Genomic DNA, 22,703 nt, shown 5'->3' with positions numbered 1-22,703 from the left:
CCCCTCCTCATTTACCAAGGCATGATTTGAAGACTGCCTTCAGAATATGAGTTGTTTCCATATTGGGCCAGCGCCCTTTGCCCAGTCTTCCACTAGGGAATCAGTAAGGGGGAGATGACTGGTGAAATTTGTCTCTCCAAACTGTAATTCAGCAAAATATTCTGGGCCAAAGACCACTCCATTGAGGGTGTATACTAGGGTCCAGGAGGGGATACCCAGTACCAGAAACAATGACTTTACACTTCACTTGATTTCCTGCTTCACAGTGAACTAATGAGCTAATTCAGCATGAAATTCTGGATTTGGGATGTCCCAAATTTTTAAAAATTTATTTTTAATTGGAGGATAACTGCTTTACAATGTTTTGCTGGTCCTGCTGTATAACAGTGTGACTCAGCCATATGTATACATATATCCCTCCCTGCTGAACCTCCCTCCCATCTCCCCCCCAGCCCACCCCTCAAGGTCATCACAGAGCACTGGGATGAGTTCTCTGTTACAAAGCAACCTCCCACTAGCTAGGTAACACATGGTTCACACAGGCTAGTACTGTATACGTTTCAACACTACTCTATCAACTCATCCCACCCTCTCCTTCCTCCACGGTGGCCCGTGGGCCAAATTCAGCCTGCTGCTTCTTAGCTTAGACCGTAAGCTAATAATGGCCTTTACAATTTTAAAGGGGTTAGAGGGAAAAGAAGCAGCAGCAGAGATCACAGATGAGCCACAAAAACTGAAATATTTAAACACACAGCCCTTTATAGAAGAAGCTTCCTGACCCTGCTCTTGCACAATGGATAAGAACAGACAAGTATCAAGGCAAATTTCTATGAAAGTCCAGAACACCAGGACTGAGTAAAAGTTTCAGAGGAGACAATACGGGACATGTACAAAAGATCAGTTAGTCAATGACTTCAAAAGCACCTTAAAGGCAACAATGAAAATTAAGATGACAGTGCAGCCAAGTTTTCAAAAGTCTAAAGGCAAACAATTTCCAATGTAGAATTCTATGCTCCTCTGAACCATCAGATAAAATAAATATTTTCAGACATCAGACTAAAATAGGTATTTTCAGACATGCAAGGTGATGAATTCTTCCAACTTTTTTGAAAATGTTTACCATGATTTGTTGCTGAGGGATATATTCTCTGGGTATAAAATTCTAGATTAATATTTTGTATTTTTCAGTCCTTCAAAAATACTCCTCTGCTGTCTTCTAGCTTACATTGATTCTGACGAGAAATATGCTGCCATCTTTATTGCTCTTCTGTACACAATGTGTCTTTGCTCTCTGGCTAATCAAACTTTTTATTATTATTATTATTACTGCTTTTAAGCAATTTGGTGTATGGTGTGCTGTGGTGTAGATCTCTTCACATTGCTTATGGCTGACATTCACTGAACCTCTTACATCTGAAAGTTCATATCTCTCATCAGATTTGGAAAATGTTCAGCTAACACTTCTTCAACGATCATCTCTGATCCTCCCATTCTTTTCATCTTTATATGTATTAGACTCCTTCACACTGTCTCCCATATTGTTGATACTCTCTTGCTTTAATTCCCTTGATCTTTTCTATGTTTCCCTTTGAATAGTTTCTGTTGATTTGACTTCAAGTACACTCATATTTTCTTCTGCAATGTCTAACCTGTAACCTTAACTTTTAACAAAAAGCATTTGCGTAGAGAGATAAAAATAAAGATGGAAAGAGGTTAACAGCTGTGAAATCTAGGTAGAAGGTAGATGGGTAATCATCATACTATTCTTTCAACTTTCCAGTATGTTGGAAATTCTTCTTAATAAGGGATTGGGGCAGAGGAAAAATGAGGATTCCTCTCTATGAGAAACTGACCAGATCTTTAAGTCTCAGTGAAAGCTTGACAAAGCTTATTACTCTAACTAGATTCATGGGGTGGCAAAGAGTCAGACACAACTGAGCGACTGAACTGAACTGACTGAAAGTTTCAAAGTTCCTTAAAAGATAAGTAGGAAAAAGAGACAGAGACAACCCCATGATGCAATCAAAACATTTAAGTTCAATGTGATCCCCCCAGCAAAATTATGTGAGGTAAAGCAAATTTGAAAACTCTCAGTGACCACCTGATTGCCTCATCTTAAAATCCTGAAGCACTTTTATCCAAAACATGGTGAGGTCTGTCGACTGAGTAATTTTAAGCGGTTTGTCTCACAGTAGTCTATTGTTGAAAGCCTATAGTATGAAACTCACATGGAGCAGAGGGAGTCTCTTGTTCAGCACTGTTTTATTTTCTTCAAATCCCTAGCAACTAGCACCAACAATACCCATGTGTCCAGGGACCAGGGAAAGGCCTCTCTCCTTTGCCTCCTGGCTACACCAATGCTCAGGAAGATGGGTGAAAAAAATCCGTGAGAGAAGAGGGTCAACAAGCTGTCACTCCCAGAGTAGGTGCTCTGAAGACCATCTAAGCTTAAAGGGTCTCCCTTCCGTCATCAGCTGACAAACAGAAGTGGCTTTGTTCCTACTGCCATTAAGGAAGTTCATGAGGATCACCTGAGACTGGATTAGAACCAGCTGGGAAGTCCTGAGCTCCCTCTAAGCACGGTATAAGCAACCTTCCTGCCCTCACTATTGCAACATTCCTAGTAGCTTATCCCTGTCATTGTGAATCTATGCTGGCACAGAACATGAAAATAATACTGTCTTTCCTTAACAGCCACGGATAAGGAAGATCTGCCAATGTCATTCATCCAGTAGACTAGGACAATTCGACTTCCTGCTCTGGATGAGTCTGGACCAGATGCTCCTACGATTTCCTCCCAGAGCCAACACTCTATGATTTGATGGCATTTTGACACAGCGTAACACAACAAATCCTCAGAGCCTTGAATTACAACTGGCTACAATCATTTCCTCTTTCCTCCACAAAACAATCCTGAACAATGAGGTTCAGACAGCCAGGGAATATGACTTTAAGACACAGGGGAAACACCACAGTGAGAAGAAGTCCTGAAAAGTTTCCAGCTGCCAAGCCCCCCAGACTGGAGAGTGGAGATTCATCACTGAATGAAGCCTCAGGCTTGCTCTGGGATGATCTGAGTGTGGGCCCGCGGAGCCACCAAATTGGAGACACTGTTTGGCTAGCCTCCTTTCCCACCTGACTCTCAAGCCCCTCTGGCTACTCTCCTTGTGCCTGGGTGTAAATGTCAGAATCCCCTGGGATGGGGAGTAGGGGAACCCAGGCCCTCTTGTCACCCTGAACCCCTTCCTCTGTGATCTGACCCACTCCTACAGCTTCCAACACCTGAGGATGCCCCAGCCCCAGTGTCCGGCCCAGACCTCCTACACGCCTGCCCTTAGACAGTCCATAGGCACCAGAAACACAGCACCTACGAAAGGGAACCTTTCCCAGCAAACCTGTTTCTTCTTCATTCATCTCAGTGAACAGCATGGCCTACCCATGGGCTGTAGAAGCCAGAAAACTGGGAATCTTCCCCAACGCCATCTCCTCACCCTCTGCATCCAATCAATCACCATAACCTGACGTTTCTACCTCTGAAGACACCTTCAGGTCCCTTTACTTCTCTCCACCTGCCACTACTGCTCCATCCCTGGCAGCGATCCCCATTCCCACCATCACCACCATAGCTCCTAACCCAACCCTCCTCCCAGTCTCCACACAGTGACGTGAGGTCTTTCTCAGCCAGAACCGAACCATGTCTCTACCCAGCTGAAAGCCTCCAGCAGCTTCTCAGTGCTCCTGGAATGGGGATATAGGTCCTTCGTAAGGACAGAAAGCCCTGAACACCTCTCCAACTTCTGTCTGCACACTCCCTCAGCTCCAGCCAGGCTGAACCTTTCTCATATTCTTGCCAAACCTGGACACTTCTCTCTGGGACTTTACTCTCTCCCACACCCCATAAATATCACCCTCCTCCTGGCCAGCTCCCCCAACCTGCTCCAGGTCTCCCTCGGCTCCCTCCCTCCCTTGGCCTCTCTGGGGGCTCCGCCATGTGCTGTAACATCAACACACCACAGTACCCCCTTTTCAGGCGTTTACCCGATGTATTACCATGGCCTGTGTGAATCTCACTAGGACCAGGTCTCCTCATACACCACCTGTGCTGCCCTCAACACAGCTTCTGGCACACAGGAGAGAGTGCAGAGATATTGGTTAAATGAACAAAAACATTTGGTCCCAGAGGCCTCCGAAACATGATGAAATGGAAATAAGCCATGACATATGGTCCTGGGTTTGTCCGACATCTCAGCAGTCCTCTGAACAACGACTGAACTGCTGGAGACTCTGATTTAAACCTGTCTCTTCACAACTAGGCACCAATTTTTTTTCTAAAGCCTTTTTTTTTTTTTCTGGATATTTGGTTGCACTGGGTCTTCATTGCTACACGGACTCCTCATTGCGGTGGCTTCTCTTGCTGTGGAGCACAGGCTCTAGGGCCAGTAGGCTGCAGTAGCTGCGGCAGGATGGCTCGGTATTTGTGGCTCGTGTGCTCCAGAGCACAGGCTCAGTAGCTGTGGTGAACAGGCTTAGTTGCTCTGAGGCCTGTGGGATATTTTCAGATCAGGGATGGAACCTGTGTCCCCTGCATTGGCAGGTGGATTCTTATCCACTGTACCACCAGACAAGTCCTCCAATGATTTTTTAAAATTGTGTTTGTTTTCCTCTGTTTTTTTCCATATCTCTCTTAAATTTTTTTGTTCCTAAGAATAAAATAAGCTTTCCTAGTATGATAATTACTTAATATCTCATTCACTTCCTACAAGTTCAGCTCTTAGGCCAAACCATTAGTAGACATTTAAAGTGAAATGTCAATGCCTGTGAGAAACAGAAGGAAAGGAGTTCTGGAGATCTGCTCTGTGACAGCATGTAATTTGAGCCATTAGTGGTTCTTACTCTGGAGCCCCAGAGACATATATTAAGATCAGATCAGTGTGTCTCAGAAGCAATTGTTTTAACCAACACAAACTTTCCCAAAGAGCACTGAGTGGGCAACAACTGGCTGTTACCTGGCAATTATCAGATCCTGTGCCTATCAAAACTATAAGAAGTGTGTCTCCTTGACTCTGCTAAGGTTTTATTCATAACCTTGAGCAGACAAGCTTATCTCAGTAATCATAACTGTAAAATAATAACAACCCCTTACAGAGACTCATTGTTTTCTGAGCAATTGTTTGTATTATTATTTAATGCAAGGCTTAAAAGAATTCTGTGATGCTGGGATTAGAATTTCCAATTGAAAAAGAGGTTAAATAACATGTCCAGGTTACCCAGTCACTAGGGGTTGGAACTGGGGCTGTCAGCTGGATGTTCTGTCTGACCAGAACTCTTTCCACCCCACGACACAACTTCTCATTGATTTAAAAAAAATTTTTAATTAAAAAAAAAAAAAAAGCCTGGTGACAATAAGCAAGTAAAACTCATATACTTGCTGAAATTCAAATGAAGTCTTGATGACTTCCTTTGTGGTCCAGTGGTTAAGAATCTGCCTTCCAATGCAGGGAAGGTGGGTTTGATCCCTGGTTGGGGAACTAAGATCCCACATGCCAAGGGGCAACTGAGCCTACAAGCTACAACTACAGAAACCCACATGCGACAAGGACAGCCTGTGCGCTGCAAGGAAGACCCAGCACAGCCAAAAAAGATTAAAAAAAAAAAGTCTTGGCTATCTCACCCTAACTTTAGTTCCAGCAACAGCCCTGCTCAGAAGCAATTGACTGGAGCACTCAAATCAGAGGACGGCCCTGGGGGTTGTACGAGCACTTCTCATAGAGGAGAGCCACAGGACTAAGGCTCACGATTTATGGCTGTTGAGTTGCCAGTGATAACTATAAGATTTGGCCTGACTGCTCCACTAAAGAAAAGATTCTTCATTAGCAGCCAAATACCTGTTTGTCTAAGAGGTCCTGTGTGCCAAGAACGCCAGAGGGAAAATCTTTCAGTGCACATTCAAAAAGCCCTTTCTGGCTTTTGTGGCAGATACGCTCTCTTACATCTGATGGGTAACACATGGATGATCCCTGAGTCCCAAACCACTTCTTATGGAAATTTGACCCCAGATTAAACTACTTATCACCCTATCACAAGAGTAACAGCTAATCCACAACAAGGAATAATGCATGTTAAGGGACTTGGGAGGGGTTAGGGAGGGAGCCTATGGGATTCAGTCAAAGCTGTACTCAAATGAAGATTCATATCCTTAGATGCTTTTATTAGAAAAAAAAAAATAACCAAGTGTTTGAGTCAAGAAATTAGAATAAGAACACACACACACAGACACACACCACAGAAGAAACAGATTTTTCAAAAAGACAAAGCAGACAAATCTCTTTTTCCATGAAAATAATACTACTAACAGGGTAGAATGAAAAGAGAGATCACAACCACTGATGCAGAAGATATTTTTAAAATTATACAAATCTAGTTCAATGTTAATAAATTTGAGAATTTTAGGTTGAAAAGCCTATTTCTATAAGAAAATATAAATTGTCAAAATTGATTCAAGAAGCAGGAGGGAGCCTGAATAAATAAATAGTAATCAAATACATTTAAAAGACTGGCAAATATTTATCCTCTTTCCTCTAAAACGCAGCAAATTCAAAAATTTTTATGGATAAGTCATTCCTAATATTCAGGAAAAGGAATATCCATATTATTTTATCTATTCTGGAACACACAAAAAAGATAAGAAACTTCCCAATTCAATTCATTGAAGGAGTGAGAAATTCTGATGCAGAAGATCTGAAAAAGATGAAAGACAGAGAAAGAGACAGGGAGAGAGAGAGGAATTACATATATATAATATATAATATATATATAATATACATATAAAATACATAGTATTTAGTTGTTCATTCCAAATATTTATTGAGTGCCCACTATGGGCCAGCACTGTTTTAGATGCTGGGGATACAGTAATGAACAAAACAGGTCTATGCTCTCATAGAACTTACATTGGGCTGGTGGAGGCCAGGATAAGCAAACAAATAAAACAGTAAGTGTGAAATGTCAGATCTGACAATTCAGCATGGTGAGGGGGACGAAAATTATATAAATTTCAATTTTATATGATCAGAGGAGAGCTCACTGGCGAGCTGGCCTTTGACCAGGGGCCTAACGGAATTCAAGGAACAAGCATGTAGATACGTGGAAGAGCATTTCAGACACAGGTAATAACAAATGCAAAGCCCTGAGACGGGAACATACTTGGAATGATCAAAGAGCAGCAAGAAGGCTCCAATACTAATGAATATAAATGCAAAAATATTAACCAGAATTTAATAAGCAAAATAATAAGCAGAATAAATTCTGCATCAGAATTTCTCACTCCTGAAAAATAGTGTGTGTCTATCAAGAAAGTTTATTTCAGAATATAAGGATTGCTCAATATTATAATTAATTATATTACATTACTAGATTAAATGAGAAAAACTATACGGTCATTTCAAAAGAAACTAAACCAGAAGTTAATCCTGATTTTAAAAACAAAACAAATCTGGGGCTGGGCAGGAGAGAAGGAGGGGACATATGTATACTTACGGCTGATTCACAATGTTGTATAGCAGAAACCAGCACAACATTGTAAAGCAATTATACTTCAATTAAAAATAAATTAAAAAAACAAACAAAACAAAAACTCAAAATAAGCTGGAACTGAAAGGAAGGAAGTTGGATATCACTTCCTTACGGAAGCTTTCTCTAACCTCCCAACGCTTACACCAGACTAGTGTCTTGTACCATTGTAATTCTTATCACAATTGTAACTAACAAATTTCTTGTATTAACTGTAACACTACCATATTAGAATCCTTTTAAAAAGTGAGGCATTTCGAAAATATGACACTTTTAATTAATAAACGCGGAATGAAGATTCAACTGGAGCATTCAACAATTTTTAAAATTTAAATGAACTGTCTAAAAGGGCCCAGGATGACAGTTATAACAAGAATAAGTCATTTCTACTAAAACTAAACAGAAAAATAAAGAAGGTAGAAGATTAAAGAAATAGGCAAACTGGTCAGATTGAAGAGTATACTTATTCATTGAGGCTTTCCACCTTTACATTTAAAAGGTGGAGTAAAAGCAGTAATTTCAAATGAAAATAACATGTGGACTAAAATGCAAATTGAACAATCTAATTTAAAAATGGGCCAAGTGTTTGTGTAGACACCTCTCAAAACAAGATATACAAGGTCAATGAAAGTGAAAGTGTTAGTCACTGAGTTGTGTCTGACTCTTTTCGATACCAAGGACTGTGGCCTACCAGGCTCCTCTGTCTATGGAATTCTCCAGGCAAGAATACTGGAATGGGTAGCCATTCCCTTCTGCAAGGTATCTTCCCAATACAGGGATGGAACCCAGGTCTCCCGCATTGCTGGCAGATTCTTTACTGTCTGAGCCATCAGGGAAGCCATAAATGGTCAACAAGTATGTGAAAAAATGTTCAGAATCACTAGCCATTCAGTTTCAGTTCAGTTCAGTTCAGTTGCTCAGTTGTGTCCAACTCTTTGCGACCCCATGAATCGCAGCACGCCAGGCCTCCCTGTCCATCACCAACTCCCGGAGTTCAATCAGACTCATGTGCATCAAGTTGGTGATGCCATCCAGCCATCTCATCCTCTGTCGTCCCCTTCTCCTCCTGCCCTCAATCCCTCCCAGCATCAGGGTCTTTTCCAATGAGTCAACTCTTCACATGAAGTGGCCAAAGTATTGGAGTTTCAGCTTCAGCATCAGTCCTTCCAAAGAACACCCAGGTATGGTCTCCTTTAGAATGGACTGGTTGGATCTCCTTGCAGTCCAAGGGACTCTCAAGAGTCTTCTCCAACACCACAGTTCAAAACCATCAATTCTTTGGCGCTCAGCTTTCTTCACAGTCCAACTCTCACATCCATACATGACCACTGGAAAAACCATAGCCTTGACTAGACGGACCTTTGCTGGCAAAGTAATATCTCTGCTTTTTATTTTTTTTTTTATCTCTGCTTTTTAATATGCTATCTAGGTTGGTCATAACTTTCCTTCCAAGGAGGAAGCCTCTTTTAATTTCATGGCTGCAATCACCATCTGCAGTGATTTTGGAGCCCAAAAAATAAAGTCTGACACGGTTTCCGCTGTTTCCCCATCTGTTTGTCATGAAGTGATGGGACCAGATGCCATGATCTTAGTTTTCTGAATGTTGAGCTTTAAGCCAACTTTTTTACTCTCCTCTTTCACTTTTATCAAGAGGCTTTTTAGTTCCTCTTCACTTTCTGCCATAAGGGTGGTATCATCTGCATATCTGAGGTTATTGATATTTCTTCTGGCAATCTTGATTCCAGCTTGTGTTTCCTCCAGCCCAGCGTTTCTCATGATGTATTCTGCATAGAAGTTAAATAAGCAGAGTGACAATATACAGCCTTGACGTACTCCTTTTCCTATTTGGGACCAGTCTGTTGTTCCATGTCCAGTTCTAACTGTTGCTTCCTGACCTGCATACAGGTTTCTCAAAAGGCAGGTCAGGTGGTCTGGTATTCCCATCTCTTTCAGAATTTTCCACAGTTTATTGTGATCCACACAGTCAAAGGCTTTGGCATAGTCAATAAAGCAGAAACAGATGTTTTTCTGGAACTCTCTTGCTTTTTCGATGATCCAGCAGATGTTGGCAATTTGATCTCTGGTTCCTCCGCCTTTTCTAAAACCAGCTTGAACATTTGAAAGTTCACGGTTCATGTATTGCTGGAAGCCTGGCTTGGAGAATTTTGAGCATTATTTTACTAGCATGTGAGATGAGTGCAACTGTGCGGTAGTTTGGGCATTCTTTGGCATTGCCTTTAGAAATGCAAATCAAAACCACAATGGGACACCACTTCACAACAACCAGGATGACTATAATAAAAAAGACAGATAATAGCATGTGCTGCTAAGGATGTTATGAAATAGGAAGCCTCGAACACAGCTAGTGGTGCGGTCACTTTGGAAAACAGTTTAGCAGGGCCTCAAAAAGTTAGTTACATGTCCCAGAAATTCTATTCCCAGGTATCCAGCCAAGAGAACTGAAAACATATTTCAAAAATAATAAATATAGCATAAATTTTTTAAATCCATGAATATAGTATATCTTTTCATTTATTTAAGCTTTGATATCTTTCATCAGTATTTGTAGCTTTCAGCATGCAGATCTGGAACACATTCTTTTTGATTTACACCCAAGTATTTCATGTTTTTTGTTCTACTCTAAATGATACTAATTTAGACTTCAATTCCTAATTGTTCATTGCTAGTATATAGACATACAATATATTTTTGTAAATTGACTTTGTATTCTGCAACTGTGCTAAACTATCTGCAATTCTGCTTACCATACTGCTGCTCCCTTATTTGTGAAGCCAAGAATTTTTATTTTCACTCTGAAATATAGAAAAGAAACTGAAATACTAAAAGTAAATTTAAAATGTCAGTTTTCAAACTGATCTACAGATTCAAGACAATTCCAAAGAGAATCCAGAGGAATTTTTTAAATAGAAATCAACAAGCTCATTCTAAAATTTATATGGAAAAGCAAATGAACTAAAAGAACAAAACCAATTTTGAAAAAGAAAAACAAAGCTGGAGGACTCACAATATCTGGTTTCCAGTCTTACTTTAAAGCTATAGTAATTGAGTCATAGTGGGTTAGTGAAAGCATACATCAAGGAAACAGAACAAGAAGTCCAAAAATAGACCCACCCAAAGATGGTCAATTGATTCGCAACAAAGAACAAAACCAATTCAATAAAGAAAAAGAAAAAGCATAGTCTTTTCAACAAATGGTGCTGGAATAACTGGACACTCACAAACAAAAATATTTACATGTACACAAAAATGAAAAACAAAAGAATTTACATATACACAAAAATGAACTTTGATCATAATTCACAATATATAAGATTAACTCAAAATAGATCAAAGACTAAATATAAAGCCTACAACTATAAAACATCCACAGGAAAACACAGGGGAAAAAAAACAGGAAATCTTTGTGAATTTGGATTATGTAAAGATTTCTTAGATAGGATACCAAAAGTACAATTCATAAAAGAAAAAAATGGATAAACTGGACTTCATAAAAATTTAGAATTTCTTCTATTTGAAAAATACTGTTAATAGAATGAAAAGATATGTCACAAACTGTGAGGAAATATTTGTAATTCATGTATCTAACAAAAACATGTACCCAGAATACATAGAAAACCTCTCAAAAAATCAATAATAAGAAAACAGACAACCCAATAAAAAATATGCAAAAGATTTAGATGTTCCACCAAAGAAGATACAGATGGCAAATAAATACAAGAAAAAATGCTTATTACTATTAGTCATTATAAAAATGAAAATTAAAATCATGAGATACAATTAACTAGGAAAAGGGCTAGAATTTTTTAAACTGACTATACCAAGGACTAACGAGGATGCTGCTAAAAACTGTAAAATGGTTATGCCACTCTGAAAAATAATATGACAGTTTCTTGTAAGGTTAAATACACACTTACCACACAACCTATTAATCCCACCCCTAAGTGTATATATATATGTATCTCCAAGTGATATGTTCACACAAAACCTGTGAATGCTTCTAGAAACATTACAGAAGCATTTGCAATTGCCCAGAGCTGGAATAACTCAAATGTCCTTAAGCTGAAGAATGGAGAAACAAATTGTTGCATATTCATACAACAGAAGAGCAGCCAGCAATGAGAAGGGGCAAACTACAGATACATGCAATACGGATGATTCTCAAATGCCCTATGTTAAGCTAAAGAAGGCACATTCCAAAAGCTTTGTAGGGTATGACTCCACTGTTAGGACATTCAGTGCTCACCAGGGGCTGGGGGTGGGAGCACAGGGGAATTCAGGGAGTGATGACCTGTTCTGTATTTTGATTACTGTGGTGGTCATATGATGGCAGGTAAATCTGAAATTTGAAGAACTGTTCACTAAGAAGGGTAAATTTTACTTAGGCAAATTATTTTTTGTTGTTGTTTAGCTGTTAAGTCATCCTGGAATGTGAAGTCAAGTGGGCCTTAGAAAGTATCACTATGAACAAAGCTAGTGGAGGTGATGGAATTCCAGTTGAGCTATTTCAAATCCTGAAAGATGATGCTGTGAAAGTGCTGCACTCAATATGCCAGCAAATTTGGAAAACTCAGCAGTGGCCACAGGACTGGAAAAGGTCAGTTTTCATTCCAGTCCCAAAGAAAGGCAATGCCAAAGAATGCTCAAACTATCGCACGATTGCACTCATCTCACACTCTAGTAAAGTAATGCTCAAAATTCTCCAAGCCAGGCTTCAGCAACTGTGAACTGTCTGCTGCTGCTGCTAAGTCACTTCAGTCGTGTCCAACTCTGTGCGACCCCATAGACGGCAGTCCACCAGGCTCCCCCGTCACTGGGATTCTCCAGGCAAGAACACTGGAGTGTGTTGCCATTTCCTTCTCCAATGCATGAAAGTGAAAAGTGAAAGTAAAGTCGCTCAGTCGTGTCCGACCTTTAGCATGGACTGCAGCCTACAGGCTCCTCCGTCCACGGGCTTTTCCAGGCAAGAGTACTGGAATGGGGTGCCACTGCCTTCTCCGACGTGAACTGTCTAGTCAAGGCTATGGTTTTTCCAGTGGTCATGTATGGATGTGAGAGTCGGACTGTGAAGAAAGCCGAGCACCAAAGAATTGATGCTTTTGAACTGTGGTGTTGGAGAAGACTCTTGAGAGTCCCTTGGACTGCAAGGAGATCCAACCAGTCTATTCTGAAGGAGATCAGCCCCGGGATTTCTTTGGAAGGAATGATGCTAAAGCTGAAACTCCAGTACTTTGGCCACCTCATGTGAAGAGTTGACTCATTGGAAAAGACTGATGCTGGGAGGGATTGAGGGCAGGAGGAAAAGGGGACGACAGAGGATGAGATGGCTGGATGGCATCACCGACTTGATGGATGTGAGTCTGGGTGAACTCCGGGAGCTGGTGATGGACAGGGAGGCCTGGCGTGCTGCAATTCATGGGGTCACAAAGAGTCGGACACAACTGAGCGACTGAACTGAACTGAAGTCATGCCCAGCTCTTTTACAACCCCATGAACTGTAGCCTGCCAGGTTCCTTTGTCCATGGGATTTCCCAGGCAAAAGTATTGGGGTAGGTTGCCATTTCCTTCTCCAGGGAATCAGGGCTGGAACCCACGTCTCCTGCTTGGTAGGTGGGTTCTTTTACCACTGAGCCACCAGGGAAGACATATGCAAATTATACCTTAAAATGGAAAAAATATGACATATATTTAATATATTTCAAAATACACTTAAATTATTAGTATGCTATCCAAGGTTTCTTTTTTTTAAAAAAGTATAAGAATGAATGAAAATTGCTTCAATCTAGGTGTTCTCTCAACTTCTGACACATCCTATGACTCATGGCCCCATCTGAAAAAGGTATGCATTTTATGTACCCACATTCTCCTCCAAAACTGAAACTACATTCTCTTCCCAAAGAATGTGATTCTTATAAACTAACATGGGGAGAAACTGCTAATAGTTAGGAAACACGAAAAGCAGTACATTTTGTAATTCTTGAATCTTTGAAACACTCTGACAAAACTTCAGGGAACAAGAGTAAAATTTGGATTTGTAAATTACAGCATGGATTGACATAACTGAAACATCATTTATTAACATGAAGTAGACATAGAATGCCTAGCGGGGCAGTGGGTGGGTGGAGGGGAATGAAATTCTCCTTTCTCTTGCAATCTCTTTACAAAGTAGAGAGCAGAAAAAACAAAACCCTACATTTATAGAAAGAAATTAAAGGGGAAATAGTAAAGAAATGAGCAGAATGGGAAACAGAAGTTGTGTGTGGTTACTAATCATCCATATGTTCTTCAGGTCTATTCTTCCATTTTCCAGCTCATCTGCACCTCACTCAGGAAGTTTACCCAAGACTTCACTTTCTCCCCCAAAACTGTGGCCCCACAGGATATAGGCAGCCTATCTCGTCTTGAAATCCTCTAACATTTGTACTGACACTCTTGTGGATCTTATGATAATGATAAGATTGACTAAAAGAACTGTTTCGTTGTTCAGTCGCTAAGCTGTGTCTGACTCTTTGCGACCCCGTGGACTGCATGCAGCACACCAGGCTCCTCTGTCCTCCACTATCTCCCCAAGTTTGCTCAGACTCATGTACATTGAGTCGATGATGCCATCCAACCATCTCATCCTCTGTCATCCCCTTCTCCTCCTGCCCTCAATTTTTCCCAGCATCAGGGTCTTTTCCAATGAGTCAGCTGTTCACATCAGGTTGCCAAAGTATTGGAGCTTCAGCATCAGCCCTTCCAATGAAGATTCATGGATGATTTCCTTTAGGATTGGCTGGTTTGGTCTCCTTGCGGTACAAGGGACTCTCAAGAGTCTTCTCCAGCACCACAGTTCAAAAGCATCAAGAACTGTATTAGATACTATACCAGCACTATTTCTTTTAAAACACATAGAACCACAGAATGTAGGTGCTATTATTACCCATTTTATAGATGGAAAAACTGAGGCACAACACAAAAGGATTCCATTATTTGCCAAAACCACACAGCTAATAGTAGTAGACCAGAATTTTATTCCAGGTGGTCCAAATCCAGAGTTCTTTCTCTGAATCATTATACATAAAGATTCATCCAACATTCATCCGACATTTATTAGGACCAAGTACTAACTGTCATACTAAAGACAGATTTAAGAATAAGAATAATTTAAGAGCCCTCAAAGAGCTTCTGGTCTAGTTGGGTGAGATCACAAAGAAGCACAATAACTAGTTATACCCTAAGTGTGTCAGCAGAGTGACATGAAAGGAGGCACAGGATTGTCTGTGTCTGTCACAAAAGTGTGAAATGGTCCCATATTTGAGTGTCCCTGTATTCCCTCATCATTCCTACCAGGCTCTGAACAGATCTCTGTTGAATAAACAGCTAACACTGACCCATATCCTCTACTTTTGTTGTACCTGTACTTATTGTCACCCACTGAGCATGGGTCTTTATCTAATATATTCATTCCTGTTCAGTTCAGTTCAGTCGCTCAGTCGTGTCCGACTCTTTGCGACCCCATGGACTGCAGTACGCCAGGCCTCCCTGTCCATCACCAACTCCCGGAGCTTACTCAGACCCATGTCCATTGAAAGATATGACAGGAAAGAGGACAGGAAGCCACAAACTACATTTATCTTGCTTTTGATCATATCCTTAAAAACACTGATTCATTCCATGACTATCTATTGCCAGCCAACTATGACCAGCCACCGACAGTTTTTGGTATGGGATACAGGGATGAATCATGTAGTCATGTATGGATGTGAGAGCTGGACTATAAAGAAAGCTGAGTGCCGAAGAATTGACGCTCTTGAACTGTGGAGTTGGAGAAGACTCTTTAAGAGTCCCTTGGACTGCAAGGAGATCCAACCAGTCCATCCTAAAGGAAATCAGTCCTGAATATTCACTGGCAGGACTGATGCTGAAGCTGACGCTCTAATACTTTGGCCACCTGATGTGAAGAACTGACTCATTTGAAAAAACCCTGATGCTGGGCAAGACTGAAGGCGGGAGAAGGGGACGACAGAGGATGAGATGATTGGATGGCATCACCGACTCAATGGGTGTGAGTTTGAGTAAACTCCGGGAGTTGGTGGTGGACAGGGAGGCCTGGCGTGCTGCAGTCCATAGGGTCGCAAAGAGTCGGACACGACTGAGTGACTGAACTGAACTGAACTGAACAGGGATGAATATATTAGATAAAGACCCATGCTCTCCCAGAAGCAACATTCAAGGGGATGAAACAATCAAACAAGTACCAAAAGCAAAAAATAACCCAAAAAACTAAATAATATCACTTCAAATAATTTTAAGTGCAATTAAAAAAATAAAATTAGGGAGTATGATAAACAGTGACTATGAGGTGTTAATTTTTAGATTGGGAAGACCAGGTTGTGAAGGTGACGTTTAAACTGGGATGTTGGTTAAAAAAATCTTTGGTTTATTTTTTTAGAGGAAAAAAGCAAAGTTAGAAACCCCTTCCAAAATTAGGAGTCAAAGTTAACAGAATTCTTTATGTCACTGACAAAGAATTGCAAAAATATTTCTTCCAAAATTTTTACCTAACTCTATTGTTATAGAAATAGAATGCTGTTTACACATTCACCAATTTCATGTAAAATTAGCCTTTTTTTTTTTCTTTGTAAACAGTGGCTTTATTTCAGAAAATAAATTCTGACCATATGGCATATTGGTTTTTTTTTTTTTTTTTTGATACTTGCTTTTAAAAAAAGCCGTTGCGGGGGGAGGGCTACCTGTATGAAGAAGCATCACAGTAAAAGGATACAAAAATGTGATTTCCAGAACACCTGCTTCCAGGATTTTGTTTTAAAAGCACCTTATTCGAATATAACATTTGAAAGAATGTAACATTCAACATAACATTCCATATTTCACAACCCTTTAGAAAGCGTATTGGAAGGAAATGGTACACCTAGAAAAATGAAGAAAGTTATTATTATTAACTAATGTTGCAAGGAAATGGACACCAGGTTTTAGGAATTTAATTAACGCTGATTTTGGCAAGTCATTTAACTGCTCTGAGCCTCCATTTCTTTCCCACGGGTAAAATGAGGGTATTGACATTAGAAGATCCCTAGGGGTCCTTCCAGTCCTAAGCGCTTTGATTGGCCTTTAAAATAGAAAGTACGTGATTTGGAACCTTTACCGCATGGGGTAGGCAGGTGTTGTCGTGGGCACTTTTTTAAAAAACTTGCTCATTTGGGTTTCAGTGTTTATAACAATTTTCTCCTGGAGTAATAGGTCAGATAAGGTTGTATAAATGGGAATATTTTGTATATTATCAACGAAAAGAGTGAATAAAAACAAACAGTGACGCCCAAAAGGACCATCACAGTCAAAAATCCCAACTGACAGCCAGAAGAGACAGAGGAATTGCTCTAATTGGAGAGAATCGTTGGAAAGGAAACTGTCATTTCCACCATTTTCCTTCTATTTCCTTTCTTATCCTCTCCCACAGAGAAAAGTCCACTTTTAATTCTCTCCAGACGGCAAAAACCACAGCAATCCTCTCTCGTTTTCTGTTCAAGATAACGGCCAAAATATTGAAGAGGCACTATTTGCCTGGACGAGATCGCCAAGCTTATTAACACCAGAGACGCCGTTTTCCAAATATGACCACCGTCAGCCCTCACTCCGCTGCAGCCCCACAATCTCCATCATCCATTTTTTTACAATCCATTAAAATCCAAACCCACGAACGACCATTTCCTCCCTGCAACAGGGGTTTGCACGGCCCGAAATCAAGCCCCGGCTGAGTCCTGCGAACAGGGAGTCCGCAGACTGCGGTGCTGGGCAGGGCAACTCCTCCCGCGCACCCTAGAGCTCTCCCTGTCTCCCGGGTGATTGAAGATGGTTCAGGACCCCGAGAAGACCCCGCCCTCGAAGCCAAGACCCCGGCTCGGGAGGAGGAGCCGGGTGGCCTCGGCCGGAGCAGAGCCAAGCCTTTGGAAACAAACTGGCTTCTCTCCCGCTGCAAGGAGTTGGCCCCTGGGCGAGCCAGCGGCGCGCCTGAGCCCCGCGGCGCGAGAAGCCGCCGCTCCCAGGTGGGTCTCTGCGGCCGGGGACCGCAGCTCCGGTTCCCGGGGAGGGATCTAGGGGGAAGCGGGCAGGAGGACGCAGGCCGAGATCTGGCTCGTCACGGACTCCACGGAGGAGGAGGGTGGGAAAGAGGGAGGGACTGGGGATGGAAAGAGGAGTGGAACAGAGGAGCTTGGGGGAATAAAGAAGGCGAGAGGGAGAGGGGGAAATGGGGAGAAGGCACTCGGGGGTGAAGGAGGGGGATGGAGGGGAGGGTAACAGGCCGCAGTGGGGTAAAGGCGAGGTGAAGGGGAAGACGTGCAGCGACGGGAGTGGAGGGAGAAGAAGGTGAAGACCTAAGAGAGGGATGGGGAGGAGAGGGGAGGGGTGCGATGAGGGGTCAGGGATGCGGCGAAGGCGCGGGGGAAGGAGGAGGAATGCGGGAAGAGCAGAGCGGGGGAAGAAGGGACGAGGGCCGCAGGAGGCCGGGAGGGACTTCCCTCCGAAGAAGGCGGCGCCGGGATAACGGGACCCTCCCAACCCGGGAGCCTCAGGCCGAGCCGGGAGCGAGAGGCCAGCGCGGAGGCGGCGGCGGCGGCGGTGGCGGGGAGGTGGGGGGCGGCGGCGCGCTGCGGGCAGGTACCGAGCCCGGCTTCTCTCCAGCAGCCGTAGCCGCCGCCTGCGGGGAGGAAACCCGACTCCACTTACTCTCTCCGACCACCGCCTTGAGGCCGATGGGGGCCATCGCGCCGCGCGAGTCTCTGGGCTCCTGGCCTCCTCACGCGACGCCCGCGGACACCGCCGCCTCCCCGGGTCGTCGGCGCGCTCGGCTGGATGCCGCCCGCCGCCCCTGCAGCCGCGGCTCGAGAACGACTGACGCGCGGGCGCGGCGCGGGGGTGCGGCGCGAGCCAAGCCAGAGCGAGGCTGCCGACCCGCCGGCGCGCGCTCGGGGGCCGGCCCGGCGGGAGGGGCGGGGTCTCGCGCCAGCCGTTGGCGTCACCCGCGCACCTCTGCCAATCGCACTGCGGCCCGGAGGCTCGGCCCCGCCCCCCGAGATGCGGCTGGACTCGAGGCGGTCCCTGGCTGGCGAGAAAGCCGCGCCCTCCCCCTCACCTCACGCGCCGCGCGCGCGGCCTGGCCGTCGCGCGCTCCCGGCGCGCTGGGTCCTAAGGTCCTCTCCGGAGCCTCCTGAATCCCCGGTTTCCTGGGAGCTTTCCATTACCCCCCTTCACTCCCCCTCGCCCACAGAAGGAACTCGGAAGCTAGATCTCTTAGTAGTAGTACCCACTCCCCAAGACAACGTAACGTGAGCTTTATTGACACCATCTCTATCTCTTTGGGTACCCATATCCATAAATCCACCATCCACTGAGCTCTTAAATGCATCAGCTCATTAAATACTCACAATAATTGGACATTGTTTTTAATCTCCATTTTCAGGTGAAAAAAAAATAGGCTCAGAAACTGAGCACTAGACTTTGTCTTAGGTTGTGCATCATTTATTAGCAAATATTTATTTTTCTCTCACTACTGTATCTAAACCACTATTCTAGGCATTGGATCTCCAACCATGTACAAGGCAGACAGACATAATCCTAGTCTTTGGGCAACCAAAGTCTAGAAATACCCAGGTCCCAAATCGAATAGGACTATGCTGTGGGACAACTCTGGTCAGTATGTCTTTCCTAGAGTCCACATTTACCAAAGTGGTCCCATGTCAGTTTTTGCTAGATTTAACTTATGGGGGAGATCGCTTCTGAAGTATGAGACAGGGCTCCCCTCTGACTTCAAAGAAAAATGAGTTGAGCCAATCAAAAGTCAAAAAGGACAAGAGAACTAGTCTTAAAAATCAATGAATACTCATTACATTCTTGGAACAGCTCTGTGAGCTAGGTTCTTTTCTTAATATTGTTAATATAACATTTTAGAGATGAAGAAATTGAGACTCAGGGAAGATAAGTGCCTTGTTAATAGGTGACAAAGGAAAGATCTAATTTTAAAATCTGAATTCTGAACCATTATTTTCTACTGACAACTAAAGAAGTTGAGGCCTAGAGGAGGCCATTCCTAAGGTCACATAGTGAACACTGGAGAAGCCAGGACAAGGGGCCACACGTCCTAGTTCAGCCACCAGCCCCAGGGCAGGAAGATCTGACCATCTTCTCATTCTCACCCCAGTCTACCCTAACAGAACCTTCCTGTGGGTTCCTAGAGAGGGACAGTGTTCATGTGTCATCTCTTCCTATCTGGGCTCTGCTTTTTACCCAGGGAAGGTACTGATAGCCTTGGGCTGCCTTTGGAAAAGTAGGAGACAGTTTGTAAATTGCGGGGACCTAGGACACACCAGTGATGCCACGTGCTCCATCCTTGACATGTCAACAGACATTGCCCTCAAGGAGCCGGTAATCTAGCTTAGGAGACAGACAGGAATCAAGGAGTTACTGTTCTAGAAGGTGCTGAAGCTGAAGGATGCAGGTTCTGAGGGCGAATGACAGAGCACCTCACCCAGTGGACAAGGTAGGGTGCAGTCAGGGCAGGCTTCCTGACATGAGTAAAAGGTGGCAAGAGGGAACTGGGAGAGTGTCCTAGGAAGATATACAGAAGGTGTCAGAAACGAGTTTGACTTTTCCAGGAACAGAGAGGGGCTAATGTGACTGTCAGGGACAGTGTGGAAGGAAAGCTCCTGGGGTAGACCTTGCTGCAGAGCTCCAGGACTTTCTGGTAGCCTGGAATCTGCCTGGAGACCTCTTCAAAGGCCGCAGAAAATAAAACATAGCAGCTCCTATTTCCTGTAAAAGAAAGGGCAAAGAAAGAGATTCTTTCCTGCCGAGGTGTACCTGAGATGTTTACTAGGGATGGCAAAAATCAGAACAGATGTTGCTTTAAATGGGATGGTTGGAAAAGCGAGCAGCGTGACAGACTGTGAACTCACTCAGGAACCCCTGACTCAGGAGTGTCAGATTGGAATCTCTCTGTGACACTCAAGGCCTGGCTCAAGACCTCTTGACATCTCTGAGCTATTATTATTCCATTTTTCTGGGGCACAGGGAGGTCAAGTCACTTGCCCAAGGTCACATGGCTCTAAACGCAAAAGCGGGACTTGCGGTCTGACTTTCTGATGCCCAGGGGAGAACGTCCAGCGCCCAGGCGCAGCCCCAGTGTCCTGACTTAAGGACAGGTTTGGATGCGTGGACCGCAACCTCTTGGGAATCTGGACCCACGTGGGTCCACTACCCCGCGCCCCCGGCCAACCTGAGGGCGGGGCGAGGCTGCAGACCCTCGATGCCCTGGGCTGGTCCGAGGTCCCACCCGCCCAGCGGGCAGGTGCGCTTGAAGCTGCGCATGCGCGGCCTGCAGCCTCTGCAGAGCCGAGTGCCGGCCAGCTGCTGGGGGTGGGAAGAGTCCTGTGATTTACTCTCGAGTCACGTGACGGCAGAGAGCCTGCTTGCGGCTTGGCCACTGCGCCAGGAGCCGGGCAGGTGGGGAGACAGATGCAGAACGGAGAGGGGAGAAGCTGGCGGTCAGGGAATGGCGACAGGGAGCCGCATGAAGGGACTGAGAATGAGGGCAGGCGGCGAGGGGGGCGGGGGGCGGTGAGAGAGGGACCCAAGAGTAGGCAATGGGGTGGACCAGGGACAGGCAAAAGCAACTGAGTGCAGCTGCCTCCGCAAACCTGCTGATTTGGGCCCCCCACGTGCAAGGGGCCTATTGGAGTACCCTGGGTCCCGAGTCCGAGCCTCTTCGACAGTCTCGGGCTTGCACCTGCCTCCCTTCTGCCTTTATGTTGCATCCCCCCCTCACCCCGCGTTCACCCCCCACTCCCTCCTCCTGGTGTCTAGGCCTTTAGATTCTGCTGCATTCTTTTAGAAGCATTTTCTAAAGTATTCAACAAGATAATGTTTATAAGGTTCTTTACCTAGTAGCGGCAAACTATCAAAGACCCAATACGCTTAAGCAATGTATATCGTTAAAAATGACAAAAGGAGTCGGCGTAAATCAGTGCTGAGTACAGTTTTGGAGCGTTCCGGTGTCCTGCCTTTTTAGTTGCTGTAGTTCCACTGGCAGAGAATGAAAAAGTAATTGTCTCTAGCGCAGCCCCCCCCCGCCGCCCCCCCCCCAACACACCTACAAAGAGCCATAGAGCCTGGAGTGCTTCTGTTTGGTGCACCCTTGCTGGAAAGAACGTTTACAGTCTTTTTGTGTTTGTTTGAGGTCGGAATACAGTACCAAAAAGGCTTTGTTCTTCCAAGCCTAGGCCAGAGTGTCAAACTCAAAGGCCTGTAGGGGCCAGGCAGATGTATCCATGCTGCTGCTGCTGCTAAGTCGCTTCAGTCGTGTCCGACTCTGTGCGACCCCATAGACGGCAGCCCATCAGGCTCCCCCGCCCCTCGGATTCTCCAGGCAAGAACACTGGAGTGGCTAAAAGGGAAACACATGCTTAGTGGGGGTGGGAAGGAAGAGGTCCTAACTCAAGCTCCAACCACGGCTGTACATGCAGTGACCAAGGATCGTGACTGTAAACATTTCAACATCTCCCAATAAGTTGAAGTGTTGTAATGGATTAAATTTTTTTTTTTAATAAATCACACTGGCTAAACAAAACACATCTGAGGATCACATTAAGCTCCCAGGTTACCTGCATGCAAACTCTGGGGAGGTAATACCTCTTCCCAAGGGGGAGGTTGGATTCCCCCAAACATCAGGTTCTGAGGGGCACTGGCTTAGCCCACATGCACATAGAGTCCCTGAGTGGTTAGGGATTTTGGGGAGCAGGGTGTGAGAGCCTGGGCACTGAGCATCAGGACCTTCCCCCATGACCTTGAGAGCCAGGAATGAGTCCCTCTGCTCAGCCTGCTCTGGGGCAGCAGATTAGGGCCAACCACTTTTGAATGGACTGGTGAGCACTGTGGTGGCAGCCTCTGGACACAGCTGGTGTGAACAGGTCAGTTTTGCCTGGACGGTGAAAGTCCCATAGCCCTGATACAGCCCAGGAACAAGGGGAGAGTCACACAGAAGTACCCTTCCAATGAAGTCTCAGCAACCGCAAACAGCGGGGGCTTCAACCAAATTGTATTCAATTCTGAGAAATCAAGAA

General features: G+C 44.3%; 1 protein-coding gene and 1 long non-coding RNA gene across 6 annotated transcripts in view; one reads left to right on the top strand and one right to left on the bottom strand.

The window, feature by feature from the left end:
- STXBP1 (syntaxin binding protein 1) overlaps positions 1-18,583 on the bottom strand; it is a 67,058-nt gene extending 48,475 nt beyond the window's left edge. For 2 of the 5 annotated variants that reach the window (XM_055541209.1, XM_055541212.1), the window contains exon 1: positions 18,316-18,583. In XM_055541209.1, coding sequence (XP_055397184.1) covers positions 18,316-18,352 — 37 coding nt within the window. In that variant the 5' untranslated portion in view covers positions 18,353-18,583. Of the gene's footprint in view, positions 1-3,395; positions 6,131-18,315 lie in introns of those variants that run through there. The other 3 variants (XM_055541210.1, XM_055541211.1, XM_055541214.1) reach the window with 2 other exon arrangements.
- LOC129623577 (uncharacterized) lies at positions 2,477-2,921 on the top strand. Its single transcript, XR_008700600.1, has 2 exons — positions 2,477-2,582; positions 2,695-2,921. It is a non-coding gene; the product is annotated as an uncharacterized LOC129623577 (long non-coding RNA).
- Positions 18,584-22,703: the final 4,120 nt, after the last annotated feature.

Source organism: Bubalus kerabau, chromosome 11 (assembly GCF_029407905.1).
Source record: "Bubalus kerabau isolate K-KA32 ecotype Philippines breed swamp buffalo chromosome 11, PCC_UOA_SB_1v2, whole genome shotgun sequence".
Classification (NCBI taxonomy): Eukaryota; Metazoa; Chordata; class Mammalia; order Artiodactyla; family Bovidae; genus Bubalus; species Bubalus kerabau.
The sequence above is the reverse complement of the archived record's forward strand: the minus strand, read 5'-3'. Positions and strand labels throughout refer to the sequence as shown.